This window comes from Trichosurus vulpecula, chromosome 1 (assembly GCF_011100635.1).
Source record: "Trichosurus vulpecula isolate mTriVul1 chromosome 1, mTriVul1.pri, whole genome shotgun sequence".
NCBI classification, from domain to species: Eukaryota; Metazoa; Chordata; class Mammalia; order Diprotodontia; family Phalangeridae; genus Trichosurus; species Trichosurus vulpecula.
The window spans coordinates 400,867,519-400,883,653 of NC_050573.1; the positions used below are offsets into that span (position 1 = coordinate 400,867,519).

Below are 16,135 nucleotides of genomic sequence, written 5' to 3' on the forward strand. Positions count from 1 at the left end.
TACCACAGAGTAACATTCTTTAAGGTAACATGAAACTCTTGGTTTATGTTTTTAATGCAAGCCTGTATACTAGCGTAAAGACATCATTCCTAAAAGCCTTCACAGAACTAGGAGCCCACTAGTAAAGAGGCCATTTGTTGAGGGCAGTTAACAGGGGTGGTTTCCAGGATAACGCAATAAAGCGACTATAAGGTCACTTTAGACCTAGGAGCTAGGGGTTCTGAGGGAACTATTCCAATGACCTGGGAGGTATATGCTATGCTTATTTTCCTGCCTCAGATGTACTACTGGGTGTACTATTCAATTTAACAAGCATCTATCAAGCATCTACTATGTGCAACATGATTAGCAGTATGGCAGGCTCCCCTTGGAATGTTGGCTAAATCATTCCTCTGACAGCTACTGACTGTATAGCCCTGGGCAAGTCATGACCTCCCAGCACTGCCAGGCAAATTTCTCAGACTATACATTGCAGAAAAGTGGCCAGTCTGCATGGGTAGAGGGGGTTGTCCTCACCAGGAACTCCCTACAGCAGTCACAGGTCTGGCCCCAAAACAAAACAAACCTGTGTCAGATATCGTGTTAGGCACAGAGGACACGATCAAAAATGACAAAGTCTTTCCATTTAAGAGATGTACAATTTAATAGGGCAATATTATAATGCATTAAAAAAGTGAAAGGTAAAATGGGTTAGGGCAAAAGAGAAATTCCCCAAAAGTCCAAAAAGGAAAATTAAAGAATAGCATTTTTCAGCAGGAGTCAGGAGAGAAAGTACAGGAAGAACTTTGTGAAGGAAGCCCCTAAACTGAGCCTTAAAAGAAGAGAAGAATTTCAACTGGCAGAGATGAGGAAGGAGGGCATACCAGTCATGGGAGATAGCCTGGATGGTGGTGGGAGAATTCACGATGAGATCTGGAACAGCTAGGAGTTCTGTCTCAATTGGATTGTAGAGTATTGAAGGGGAGTAGTATGTAATAAGGCTGGAAAGGAAGGTGGTTGTAAGAATGTAGAAGCCTTCCTTCTTACCTCCTCCTCTTGGAACCCCTAGATGCCCTCAAAGCTTAGCTCAAGTGACTTCTACTAGAGTTCTTTCCCGATTCTCCCAGTTGTTAGTGCCCTAGCCCCAATTCATCCCCTATAAGCTATACCATATCTCTCCCCTTTCATGACTAAACTCCTTGAGAAAGCTGTCTACAATCTGACTCCACTTCCTTTCTTCTCATTTTGTTCTTAGCTCTGCAGTTTAGCTTCCAACTTCATCATGCAAATGAAACTTCTGTAAGGTTACCTATGATCTCTCAACTGCCAGATCTAAGGACCTTCTTCTCAGTCGTCATACTCTTTGACCTCCCTGAAGCCTTTGACAGAGTTGATCTTTCTTCTCCCTAGTTTTTGTGATACCATTGTCTGCTGCTTTCCTTATTATCCATATGGTCTCAAGCTTCTCAGTCTCCTTAGTTCATTCTCCAGCCAAATTATCTCCACTTGGGCATCTCCCAAGACTTTGTCTTTGGCAGTCTTCTTTCATCATTCTACAGTATTTCATTTGGTGGTCTCGCCCAAGGTCACACAGCTAGTAAATGTGTCAAGTGTCTGAGCCCGGATTTGAACTCAGGTACTCCTGACTCCAGGGCTGGTGCTCTACTCACTGTGCCACCTAGCTGTCTCCTCCGTCTGTCTAAATACTAATCCTTCCTTCTGAGATCATCTCCAATTTATCCTGTATCTATATTGCTTGTACATGGTTGTTTGCAGGCTGTCTTCCCCATTACATTGCACTGTGACTCCTGGAGAGCAGGGACTGTTAATGTCTTTCTTTGTATTCTCAATACTTAGCACAGTGCATGGACATAGTAGGCTCTTAATAAATGCTTAGTAACTTGACTAACCATCTTCTTGAAGTAATATATGGATGTTTATATATGCTTATAACCCATGATCAAATGAAATAATGTATATAAATTGCTTGGCAAACCTTAAATCAGTATGCAAATGTGGCCTATCATTTGTTATGCTGGCTTCGCATTACTTATACTATCAATCATCAAAGTAAATATTTTCTCTCTCTGTAGGTATTCTCTAGGACTTTACATAATTTACAGCTGATAGGCACTGAAATATATCCATTTTTCTCCTGTTTCAGAGCTTCTGGGAAAAAGCTGATTGAGATATTATCACAAAATCTAATTTCTTTTCCCTTTGCACATGTCTACCTGTCTGCAAATACTGCATGGCTTCATTCATCTATTTTCCTTTTGCATATTCTATTACACATTCATATTCTGACCTTGCAGAAGGCTTGCTCAAAGTGGGTCCACTGGGAAAACCACAAGCAGTCTCAGTGATTTAACATCCTGATACTTTGACTTTTCAGTTTTAGAATGTAAATATACACCCCAGAATTTCAGAAGAATATATTGCTCTCTCAAGAGCTTAGTCATCATTTTTCCTGATGTCCAAATGTCATTTGTTCCTATAAACGAGAAATTGAAAGTCTTTTGTATACAGTTACTTGGAATATTTGGCTACCTGAGGATGTCAACTGAGCAATCCTTCAAGATGCTACTGATGTGGAAGAAATCCAGCAGGTGGAGGACATCTGGATCAAGAATGCTCAAAAGAAACCCGTAAGCTTTCTTTACCAGAGCCCTCATTTAAAATGTCTGCTACTCTTCAATTCAGTCTATGTGCCAGGTACTGTTCTGAACACTAGGTATATACATACATACATACACACATACAAAAATAAGTTAAAACTCTTACCTTTCAATAAGAAACATGGTTTTTGAATCAGGTTCTCTTTTCCTTACAATTCCCAAAATTTCAAATTAATTCTATCCTAAAACTTTTAAATAGGTAGGTGCAACATGGTCCTCATTTCCCAATTCTATTGGGATAAATGAATGGTACTGTCAATGAGAATAAGCCCTCTGCTGTCAAGCAACTTGCTGCCCATGTGGCCTTGAGTAAGTAACTTCACCCCTATGGGCCTCAGTTTCCTGTTCTGTAAAATTAGGGGGTTCAAACAGGTGACCGTTAAGGTCCCTTCTAGCTCTAAGCCAGGGGTTCTTATCCTGTGTTTCTGTGAACTAGTTTTTTTAATTTACATCTTTTTCAGTATGATTTTTTTTGTAATCCTAAATATTTTATTTTATGTATTTAAAATGATTATTCTGAGAAGGGGTTCCTAGACTTCCAAAGGGGTCCACACACAAAGAAAGGTTAAGAATACCTGCTTGAAACTTAATGATCATGTTTACTTATTCAGAAGGAAACAAACTAGACCAAAAGGTAACTGGAAGAAATTCATAACAAAGAAGATGCTCAGTCCTCTCTGGAGCAAAAAAAAAAAAATCTTCTCCATTTGATCGGGAACGGAAATATGACACTACAGATATTTCCAAAATCTTCCAATCTTATATTTTTTTAAGAAATCACTTTGAGGGAAGAATGATTCTAGGAGTGTGTGTGTGTGTGTGTGCGCGTGTGCATGCACATGCGCATGTGTACATATACACAAACTTAACTTAGACACTTTATTCATCATCCTAAAAATATCACAACCCAAATTCTAATCTAATTTTTCAAGGATCTTTTTTGTTTTTTGGGAGGGGAGCAGAACTCTTGGGAAAACTTGAAGTATTTCTTTCCTGCCGCTCCCTGCCCCCCAAATCTTCCCTTCTCTTCTTTATTCCCCTTTTTATTAACTTATAAAGTAAAAAGGCTGGCCTAAACAAAAAATAACTGGAGGTTCAGTAATTGTAGGGGATAAACTTCTGTAGTCGATCTTTTCTATTTTCTCTCTCCTTCTGTCTGTTCCCTCTCTCTCTTCTACTCTGTACCTGCTCCCCCCACTATATCCCCAAGCTTGGCTCTTCTCTACTTGTGCACAACAGTCTTTTTTTTTTATCTTGGTCTGTTTCTTACATATGTACCTTATGTCTGTGTTAACATCAAACAGTGTTCTTCCCTACTAACTACATAATTAGGAGAGGAACACAAAATTATACTTATTTTTTACCCTGTTGTGAGTGCTGTGTTATGACAAATGCTATTCCACATAATTCTTAGCACAATGTTTATCATCCTAAGTACTGCTTTGAGGAAGTTCAGTTTCATCTGTAAAATGAAGGGGACAGGTAGACTAAGTCAGTAACATCAAACTCAAATAGAAAAAAGGGCCACTAAACCCTAAGTGAGGATTGCTGTTACCACATATCGACTTAGAGAACCACATATTAATTAACACTTTTTATGTTCTGTTTTTATATTATTATTTATTTTGCTAAGTATTTTCCAACTACATTTTAATCTGGTTGGGTACACTTGGTAACGTTCCAGACAACCATTGAGCTACATGTTTGACATTTCTGGACTCAGCGTTCTCAAAATATCCTCAGATTCACAAATTATTAGAGCTGGAAGGAACCTTAGAAATAACCTACTACCAACTTTACAGATGAAGAAACTGAGGCACAGAAATGTTTTAAGTGAGTTGCCAAAGCTCACACAGTTGTTAACTAGCAGAACTAGGCTATAGACTCAGGGCCCCTACCTCCAAATCTTGAATTGCCTCAAGACACCATGATCCTAATAATTCAAGGATCTGAGATTTCATTAGTGCAAGTGCTCCTTGTACAATCCCAGACTACAAATCCTTCATGACTCATTAGATGGTCTTTAGTGAAGAATTCACCTTTCTTTGGCCATCCTAAAGACGACCCTATCTAAACTTAGGCCATCCCAGGGACAACAGACATAGAGTCAACATTACTGGGCATGCCTTTCCATCCTGGTAAGGACTTCACAGAGCATATGTACCACTGGCTTGATCTTAGTGATCTCAGGGTCATTGCCACATCCCCATGGGACATCTGTTTGGGACTTAGGTGGAGTTCATGATATGACTGAAGAAAGTTTTATATTATGATTGAACTCAGATTCATGAATCTAAGACTTCAGAACATCTGGAAAGTGATCAAGAGGCAGTTTGGTACAGTGCATAGACAGATGACTCCACAGTCAGGAAGAGCTGGGTTCTAATCCTTCTATGACACATACTAGCTGCATGACCCTGGGCAAATCACAACTTTTCAGTAATCCAGGCAACTCCCTAAGACCATACGTTGCAAAGAAGGCATCGATCTACAACAGTAGGAAGGTTTTCCTCATTAGAGGTTCCCTATACCAATGACATCACACATTGAGAAAAAAAATTATTTGGGGGTGCAATGGGGGTGGAGTTTGCTTGGAGAGGTAGAAAAAGTTTAGGCTCTGTAATCTGACTGCCTTTTTATTTGCATGTTTCCAGATTCGTAGACTGGGGTTTCCTTTCTCTACAAAATCTTTTAAACCAGGGATTCTTTCCTTTTTTTGTGTCATGGACTCTTTCGGCAGTCAGATGAAGCCTATAGATTCTCTCTGAATCCTTAGTAGCTGTGTGACCTTGGGCAGGTCACTTAACCCCAAATTGCCCTGTCTTCCCCTTCCAAAAAAAAGTACCATACAGATTGTCTCAGAATCATGTTTTTAAATGCACAAAATAAAATTCGTAGAAATACAGAGGAAACCAATCACATTGAAATATAATTATTTATCAATCCATCTAGCTATCTGTCATCCATCCATCCATCTAACCAGGAACTTCACAGACCCCATGTTAAGATTCCTCTTTATAAACATTTCTTTGTTTCATCTCCCCATTAAAACTCTTACTGTCAGGATCTATATGCAGGCAAATGGGAACTTTTTCTCAAGGGCAACTTTGTTTTTAGCTCATTCGTTTTCCTTTAATAGCAAAAATACAAGGATATGTCAACTAACAAATTTCTTGGCAATGAAAGCTCCTTTATGACAAAACTGGCTGTGTTATTAAACAAAGTTTTCATCAATCATATGAAGATGAGTTGGCAACCATTGTCTGGCTCGACTGCAACATTCCTATCGACATGCAGCAAAAAATATCTCCCTATGCTTTCTGTTTGTAAATTGTTGGTGGCTAACAGGGTCACTTTTAGGTAAAATAGTGGAATGAGTGAAGATTAGCCCTTTGAGGTTCTCAGATCTTCTAAATCATATACTCCCTGTTCCCTTCTCCTCCCAAATCATAATCTCTTCCTGATTGCATTTCATGGGCTCAGTGCCCTGTTGTTTTCTAACAAAATTGTCCCAACCATCAAAACAGGAAAGGTTCTGACTTCGGTCACTGAGACTGTTATACAGGAGGGTCAGAGGTCTTTCCCTGCTAGGTGGCCCTCTGTTCCTCTGGGGAGGTAGGGGGAGGTCTGGCCCAGATACAATCCCTGCTTGGGGTTGAGTGAGGAGAATTGCCTGCTTCTTCCAGGATCTAGAACTCTCCCTGTTCTTACGATAGCAATCTCTCCTGACTCTCTACTCCTGGTTTTTATCGAAAAGAGGTAAGGATTCTTCCTTCCTAAGTCAACAAGCATTTATTAGGCAACTTCTAGTTTTGCACTAAGTTATGGGCATACAAGGCAAAGTAACAAAACATCACCTTGCCCCCAAATAATAACAAAATAGTTCGTGCTCTCAAGGAACTCATAGTCTAACAGGAGAGACATTAGGCAAACAACTACATTTAAGATATATACAGGATAAACTGAAGATAATCTCAGAGGAAAAGCACTAAGATTGAAGACTGAGAAAGGCTTTTTGCAGAAAACAGGACTTTAGCTGACTCTTGAAGGAAGCCAGGAAGCAGAAGATAAGGAGAGAGTGTAACAGGCAAGGGAGGCAGCCAGTGAAAATGTCCAGAAAACCCCCAACTCCAATCTTATTCTTCACTTAATTTTTTTATGTCATAGACCCCAAGCCTTGTGTACCCCTTCTTGGAATAATGGTCTTAAATACAAATGATTACAATGGAAATCTATTATATTCAAATGCAGTTATCGAAATGTAAAAATTAAATCCATAGACCTCAGGTTAAGAATCATTGATCTTGCTTAAGGCACCAAGATGTGTATTTTGTGTTTTTCAGCACACTATACACCATTTTAGTTAGTATTTAATGAGATTTTCATAGTCTTCCTTCATCCCTCCTCCTTCTGATGGCCTGGAAGGATTGTAAAAATGATTTCAGTCCCAATAGGGAAGTTTCTAATAAAGAAATATTTTATTGAAACACCCATTTTGTTTAATAGGAATACCACTGTGCTGCATTTTGGGCTTTGTTTGGATATGGTGTTAGATTTAATGATGACTTCATAAAGTAGCAACTCAGGTGTGAAACTTCACTTGTTGAAATGTTGATTAAAATTGCACATATACTTGTTAATGATTTACAGTAATAGCTAACACATAAACTGCACCCCCCCCCCCAGTGCAACTAACCCAAAGAGAATCATAATTAAAAAAAAACAACTCTATCCATTCATGGTTTTGGGTGCACTTCTGTCCTTTGTCACAAAAACTTCCATAGACCACTATCCCTTCTGAGGCCACAGCCAAACCCGTGGTCATGAATAATTCCAATGAGCTGTTTTTTTTTTTTTGTTTTGTTTTTGTATTCCATCTCTACTTACCTTTAAGTGGAACAGCCTTCTTCAATTAAGATAATACTGCTGACTCAGAATGAGCAAGACACGAACTCTGAGTTATCTTCTAGTGGTGACGATAGAAGTGTAAAGTTCTGTTCATGGATATTCCCTTGCCCAATCCCTCTTGGGATGAAGGGTATGCATTTGGAAGGTAGCTGGCAATGATGGTTAGGCTTGTAGTCTGTAGCTATGAGGCATATCAAAACTAACTGTCCCATATGGGTGGCAAATTCATAACTTTTACCTTACAACATGAATGAGGACCAGCTGAACCACACATGCAAGTGCTGTATGCTATCAGGTCAATAGATTTATCATTCCATTAATTAAGAGATATTTATTGGGCATCTATTATGTGCTCAGCATTTTATTATAGCTAATACAACATATGACAGTATCCTTGCCCTTAGGGAATTCACAATCAGATTGAGAGCTGGAAGGGTGCTTAGATTCATGATGATGGAACTAGATTAGAAGAGTCAGTTTGAATCTATTTGGGTTTTTGTGGTGGGGAAGACTCGGGGTGTGTGTGCCTGTGTGCTCGTGTGTGAGAGAGAGCCAGAGAGACATAGGATCATCTATATAAAGCTTCAAAGGATCTCTGAGGTTATCTAGTCCAATTCCCTCATTTTACAGATGAAGAAATTGAGAACTGGGAGATTTTATAACTTGCCCAAGGTCACGCAAGTCATAAGCATGCAACAAATGAAATTCAGATGGTCATTAACCTTATTTCTACTTCAAGATTTTACTTTATAATTTCCAACCCTTCACCTTCACGTAAAACGTAAAAATGTAAAAAAAAATACTGATCCTCTTTCAGGGAGGTTATTCTATATAGAGTCAAAGGTTGGATGAAATAGAACTCTAATGCCATTTTCAGCTCTTGAATTCTGTGATAATTGATATCCCAAAGTCTCTGTCTTCACTAAAACTGTCTTCCTTAAATGTTCTATGTATCTGTCAACTCATACTTGGAAGAACTATCTCACCATTTGCATTAGGTGGTTTTGCATACACCATGGCATTCAAGTACAGCCTATCTTTGGATTTATTGTCCAAAGAGTTGTCATGAGGGATCAAATAAGATAAAGTACCTGGCACACAATAGGTACTATATAAATGCTTATTTCCCTCTCCTTTTATTTTTATGAGGAAAAACCAGATACCTGAAAAATCACACTTATCCTACTTTCATCAGAAGACAAGTCATCATTTAAAGGATATCACAGTCAATCAATCAATATTTATTAGAGGCTTCCTATGTGCTAGGCCCTCTGTTATGCCCTAGGTAGGAGCTTACATTCTACAGGGGGAGGCAAATAGAACAGATATAAGGTAACTCTGTGGGAGAAGCATTAACAAGTAGTGGTGGTGGGAACAGGAAAGGATATGTGTAGGAGGGTCAGTCATCCAAATGTTATGCTGCATATCTATTGTCTTAATTTTAGAATCCATACCAAGGCACAAGAATACTACACTGTCCTGTGAAAGCGGTAGGCTATTAGAATCTGCTTTGAGGATCACAAACCGTCTAAGACTTCGTGTAAGTTCCATATAAAAATATGTGTTATTTACTTGTCCAAAACCTCTTGGATTCAAATGCTGGTCTTGGATCAATCTTTCTGCATTCCCTAGTACTTAAGTCCTTTAGCTGTTTGAAATAAATTTCACTAATGTGGCCAGCAACATTACTGCCCCAAATCACTAAAACCTTGTGGAAAATATAAGAGAAATAGCATTCTCTGCTCTTGAGACAGTAAAAACATATTTTGTGTTCTATCACTTAAATTCTAAATGAATTTAACAGCAGAATGGGCATGCACTAAGGTTTCAGCCCCCTAAACTATTTATATTTATAATGTAAGAATCTAGCTTGGAACCTGCCAAATCCCAAATGTGACCGAAACCAGAGCCTAGATGAGGAATGCAGGGAAAGCCAGAGAGAATAACATTGATCAGGGAATAGAATGGCCTTTCTTTGTTCCACTTTTGTCTTAGTACCTGATGTCAAATTTCTCAAGAGGCAGCATTATACAATGGAAAAGTGAGTTAGATTTGGAGTCAGAGGAACAGAGTTCAAATCCAGTTCTGTGCCACCTTAACCTCTCTGGGCCTCAGTTTCCTCAAGTATAAAATGAGGAGGTTGCACCAGACAACCTCTGAGATCTCTTAAGCTATGATCCAACAGTCAACAATCAGGGTGGGAAAGCAGGAGGATGAATTTTGCTCTGTTACCTTGTAGACAACTGCCTGTATGTAAAGAGCAAAGTTAGACCTGGAATTAGACCACCAAAGGAAATTAGGTGGAATACACAAATTGCTGTGAGTTTGGCTTCTGAGTCTGTTTAAAACATCAGCAACCATGGCACTGGTGAGCAGAGCCAAGTGCTCAGCACATGGGGTGGGGTGGGGGGGAGGGTTGGAGGTTGCCTTTATTTTTGCAAAGTCTACAGCTATAGTCATGGGACCTATGGAAGAGCAACCAGAGACTATTTTAATATCTGCAGAGAAGTACTTACAAGAAGCTAAAGGTCAGCAACAGGGAACGGAATGGTTATCTTATATGGTTTCTATCTCTATAGCACATTTTCTTCCAAATCCAAATCACTTATTAAGCACCTACTGTATTAAGTGTAAGGCACTGTTCTGCTAATTCAAAGACAAAAACAGTCTCTTCTTAAGGAGCTTATGTTCTGGGGGTAGAGGTGTAAACCACAACCATATAATACAAGTTAGTTTGAGGAGGGAGACAGATTTAACTTGGGCATAGGGGTACCTTCTCAAAGGAAATGATACCTGAGCCAAACCTGAAGAAAAAAAAAAGATTTGGAGAGGTTGAAGTGAGTAGCAAATTCATTTCAATCATGAGAGATTGTTTACATGGTCTTTTTTACTAAAAATGTGCTATGGTGAAAATGCTGCATTTGGAGTCAAAAGACCTGGATTTGAATCCCAGCACTGCTATGTGTTCCTGTGAGACTTTCAGTTTCCTCAATAAAATGCAGGCATTGAATTCGATGATCTCTAAAAACAATCTCATCTAACTCTAAATCTGTGATCTATGTTACACAGTTAAACAGTCCAAAAATATGTGAGGGAACAGAGAAATATACCTGTGCCATTTATCTAAAGCAAATTGCCATGTTGTATGGAATGGCAAGGAAACTATACATATATCTGGTTGTTCCAGACATGTTCTCTGAGAAGTGAAGGTGCATGAAATTATAGCCTTTATGCTAACTAAGGAAGAGAAATTTAGTTTAACTAGGGCAAGCCGGACATCATTTCACCCAAAATGTCAGCACTATCAGGCACTAATGGCAGGACATTCCATGAGGTCCTGCTAAACTTTGCAGATTAGCAACCTAGAAGTCCAGCATTAAGGAAAAACCAAAGCTATGGTAGGAAATGATCCCCTATGAGTGTTAGGTCAGGGACTGGAATGTAGCTTATCAATATAACAAATGGTTTACTCAATGTCACTGGTCATTCCAGACTTCCCAGTGATACTCTTGACCCTTATGGTTGGTTGGCAATACACTCTGGAATTCTGGGTGTGATTTTTTTTTCCTGTTTATTTTTTGTGTACCTGAGAATTTGAGGGATTATGGTTGAAAAGAGCAGGTATTCTGAGGCTCAGTTGCAGAAGTCCTTGGTTAGTGGTGGTTGTCACAAAGTTCTAGTAAAGACCATAGAAAAGAGAACACATTTCTTCCAAATGACTGAATCTTGCAGATATTTTGAGAAGTGGGTCACTTTAAGTTTGGCTCCAGGCTGTAATGGTCATGGCCAGCATTGAGTTTAGGAGCGGCTATTAGGTCACTCTAAAACTACCAACTTACTCCACAGGAGGAGGCTTTTATAGTGATGGGTTTTTCTTGCTGAAATTATGGTACATGTTAGGACATACTCTGGTCTAGCTGATTTAAGTCACTTTAATTCCCTCAAACAGTTTGGTGCTCTGATATTGTAAAGTGTTAATTTTTTACTCTTATTTAATATATATTAGATTAGCACCCACAGTGAGAGTTGGTAATATAAAAAAATAACATTAACAGCTATCATTTTTATGGCACTTTAAGGTTTCCAAAGCACTGTACATGTCTCATTTGAGCCTTACAACAATCTTGTGAGGTGAATGCTATTATTATCCCCATTACACAGACAGGGAAACCGGGGCTGAAAGAGGTGGAATGACCTGCCCAGGGTCACACAGCTAGAAAGTGTCTAAGGCAGCATTTGAACCCATGTCATCCTGACTTCAAATCCAGCAGGTTATGCCACCTGGCTGCACATCATGGTACTGGCCCTCTGGACACCTATGCCTGTGGATCAGGCAAAGGGGCCTGATATACATAACATATAAATAGCACAGATGTCAACATGCAGGTACCCTTCTGGTAATTGAAACAAGTCAATTCTCAAGCCTGATCTGCTCAGTGTCTGCCAAAAACTAAGGATGTGTCTATATGACTCACCGCCACCTCCTGGCCCCCCACCCCCACCCTAAGTACAGAAAGATGCAATTCAGGAAGACTAGGAAGTAAATTAAATAAAGATAAAGGAAGAAAGGGAAAACGAAAGAAAGCCTGTAGCACAGTTAATCTATGCTTCCTGTATCCATTTGCAGATAATACAAAACAAGGGGAATTTAGGAATATTTGGAGCACAACCATAACTTTTGGGAGATGATTTCACCCTCATAAAATGTTCTCTTTTTTTTACCTAATTTTAAACCCCTCTAATCTAATTCAGCTTTTGTATAGTTACTAGACTAGTCATCCTTATGCACAGATCTGGATGTGTCTTTCAAATAATTTCAGTATTTCCCTATTGCTAACCCAGTCAAGTTCAGACTTCTTTGCCTCACAGCCAAGTCCTTCCGCCATTTGGAAACATCCTTTGCATTCTGATATCATTCTATACCTGCCAAGCATTTTATGCTTCAGTTAAATCATTCACCCCCAGAGTACACCCTACTTTTTCCCACCTGTATGTCTTACCTTGTTCTCTATGCCTGTAAGGTGTCATCTTTCCCAACTCTTAACCTGTTTTAATCTTACCCATCCATCACCACCATAATCAAATGTTACCTCCTTCAGGAAGCCTTCTGTCATCTCCCAGATAATCATGGATTTTCCCCAGCTTTGATCTCACAAAATAATTAACAGTTCTCTAATGCCCACATGTGTTATTTTGTATCTCATATTATATTATGTCATATATTATTTTGTATCATATACATATGTAGCACATCTTTCTACCACATGATAAGCTCTGTGAAGGCAGGGACATTGTATTATAGAATTTTTATGTCACCTGGTACCTAGCACAGTACTCTGCACGCAGTAATTGCTTGACAAATACTTGTTGAATGGAATCTATTAATTTCAGCCACTTTGCGGCGCAGTGGATAAAGTGTGGGATTTTGAGTCGACCTATATGCTTTAAGATTCAGGCTATGACCACCTGTATGTCACTTAGACAAATCATGAAGCTTCCTGGGGATCAGTTTCCTCATCTGTAAAATGGGGGATTAGGACATTATCACCTCTCAGGTCTCTTCCAGATCTCAGCCTATAATCCAATCTATGATCTGTCACAAATGAGGTAGCTCAACCAGCGTATTCAGATGAGAATGGCCAAGACCGTTGGATCAGTCACACCGCTGTCCAGTGGACCTATAACATAGACCATCCTGTACTTTTCCCATTTCCACCTGCTCTTGGACCATAAAAAAAGAAACAGTAAAAACCATTTTTTGTTTCACCATGTAATGAATAAACCAGGCAGCAAGCCTAAAGCTCAGATTATACCCTAAGTAGTAGGATATGGCTGCCAGTCACCAACTGGCATGACATGCTGGTGTGGAGCTAATCTGACCCATATTGATCCCAATAGTCAAACCTGATCCCATGAAATTTTTAGAATTACACAAACTATGATATTTCCCGGCCTCTCACCCCTTCAACCCGGATAACTGACATTCGTTGTCATTTTAAGTACAGAAATTTCAGTTTGTCGAGGGATTTAAGAACAAAAACTGCAACCACAAGGAGTTTGAGTTCTTAATCACCTTTCACTTTGGTCTCTTGAAAGGTGAGCATTTAATGCACATTAGTTCTCCCTGATGACCCACCACTCTTCACATTTTCATAGTTCAAAAAGTAGGCACATTTAAAAGACAAGAACTTCCCTTCCCCCATGATATTCGCCTTCTGCTGTGCTGGGATTGCCAGAGGCTGGGAGGTCACCATAAAACCAATATTGGTATTCTGTCTCCAAAGCTTACCTTGATAGTGGCCTGCCTTCCTTTTCAAGTCACACTCACAGGAACTGCCCAGCTGGGCGTTGTTGCTGTTTCCATGCAAAGCACAAGTGGTATTGGTCATTTGGCTCATGGTCAAAGGCATTTCCTGAGACATCTCCTTCCCTAGGACAGTCACCAATAAATATTCTGTTCTTCACCAGAGGTACAGAGCCAAGAATGATATTAACACATGGCAAGCCTGCATATGCAGAAAATATTTATTTCCTCAGGACAAAGTTTCCAGTTTTCCTAGTTTTTTTTTTTTTTAAATCAACCTCTATCCTCCTACCTATGGGGAAAAAAACCCCAAAACACGTCACTTTAGCTGTTTGGAGCACAGACTCATTCTTTCAATCTAAAACAAACCGAAGTTTCATTTCTGTAGTTTAAAGTCTCCCGGAGAACCTGTTTCTACCTGTACACGAAATCTGCCCTTCTCCTCTGGCTTTCTCCAGCTCCAGTGGGCATATACCTGAGCAAACCAAAGTAATCGCTGTGAAAAATATAGCACTAACTTAAGCAAACAAATCGATAGCACCAAGCAGAACCCAGAGCCAGCCCCTCCGAGCTCAGTCAAGCGATTTCTAAGCCCGGTCTGGAGCTGCCGGCTGTGACAGCTGAAAAAGATCCAGTATAACAGACGCTAGCGGTAGGCGGGGCTCAAGTAAGCTGCGGGTGATTAACGCCAAGGGGCGGCCAATAAATGACAGAGTCATTCGGAAGAGCTGAGACCCAAGCAGGCATCTGGAAACTGCGTAGTCTTTTAATTGTGGAATCCTCACACTTTTTCTGGGCCCTTTCGTTCTGGCCAAGATCGAGTGGCCGGAGATCATATCAATGATATGTATCAGGGGTGCGAGTGTGTAGGCGGCAGTGCTTATTTAAAGTCTTTATTTAAAAGACTCTCTTTGGTGGCGGCTGTTTCTCCTCTTCCCTCCCACCCCCACCCCTGAGATAGTTGTGCTCCTGAAACTTTCAACTTCTGAGAACATTGTGAGGAGGCTCGCCAGGCTTCAGGGGAGGGGAAGTCAGATCTCGTTCACTGTGGCTTGCTTTTCAAGATTTCTGGTTCTGTCGTTACAAAAGTAAACACCACTGCTTTTGACCTGTTCCCCCAATTATACACACAAAGGAAAGTATCTCCCCAGACCGCAATGCTTAGAGTTTGGCTTGCTAAGTACTTTTCTAAGTACTCCCTAAATTTCTCTTGGCTCTGAGTACTTTTACCTCTGAAATCTGTCTCCCATTAACTTTCCCTGCTAGATCTTTCATTGCGGATTAAAAACCCAACCCCTCTAACACAAGACATTTTAATCTCCTCGGGCTTCACTTTCTTCATCAGTCGAATGAGGAAGGTGAATTGTGTAGCCTCGGGGGCCCTTCCAACTCTCGATCTGTGGTCTTACTATCCTTTGACCATAAGGTAGAGGAGCTGCCTTAGAGTACAACGCTACGAATAAATAAAAGGTTGGGACTCCGCGTCAATTGTTAACAGCAAAAGGGCTTAGTGTAGTGGATCCTTTTATTGGGGGCGGGGAGGAGGAGGTCAAGTCGAGAAGCGTTTAAAAGCGCCTACTGTGTGCCAGGCACTGTGCAAAGCTCAGGGCAGAGGGACGCTAAAGAATGGGGGTTTACGGAAAGAGGATTGTTCAGCCATGGCTTTTAAGGAAACCACGTTTCTATGCACTGGGGGAAATTCTAGGTGACTTACTGTTTTTTTATTTTATTTTATTTTTGCAGGCAAGTGCTCATGACTCCCACACTTTGCACACCTAGGTGGAGAGAGTCTGGAAAGTTCTCCCTCTTCGTTTTTTGCCAGACAAAATTTTACCTATCCTTTAAAACCCAATTCAAACTCCAGGAAGCCTTTCTTAACCTCTTCTCCATCTCCCCAGACTTAGTATTGGATTTTGTTCTCACCTAGCACTTTATTATTATTATTTTTAACTCTCCCATGCACATATTTCATTTAACTTTTTATGCCACTCACTGTAACTTTCCAATCAACACTACTGCCCTCCCTACCCCCCTTCCTCATCTTTTTTCTTGGGGTGGGTAGGGGAGGGAAAGAGAGAAGTTCAGATCCTTGATTTTATCAGTGTTAAAGATCTCTAGTGTGGACACTACTTCTGTTGAGGCAGATTAGCAACGCCTCCATGAGTTCTAGTCTTCTGGAGTTGCATTGGGGTACTTGCTCATGGTCACACAGCTAGTATGTGTCAGGACTGGAATCTACATCTAAATCCTCTATTCCTTATGCATG

At 40.1% G+C, this 16,135-nt stretch overlaps 1 protein-coding gene across 2 annotated transcripts in view; it reads right to left on the reverse strand.

Moving 5' to 3' along the window:
- RANBP3L (RAN binding protein 3 like) overlaps positions 1-14,464 on the reverse strand; it is a 63,196-nt gene extending 48,732 nt beyond the window's left edge. The window contains exons 1-2 of one of the 2 annotated variants that reach the window (XM_036741953.1): positions 14,288-14,444; positions 13,855-14,071 (exon numbers count right to left, since the gene is read on the reverse strand). In XM_036741953.1, the coding sequence (XP_036597848.1) occupies positions 13,855-13,987 (133 nt within the window). In that variant the 5' untranslated portion in view covers positions 13,988-14,071; positions 14,288-14,444. Of the gene's footprint in view, positions 1-13,854 lie in introns of both variants that reach the window. The other variant, XM_036741954.1, reaches the window with a different exon arrangement.
- Positions 14,465-16,135: the final 1,671 nt, after the last annotated feature.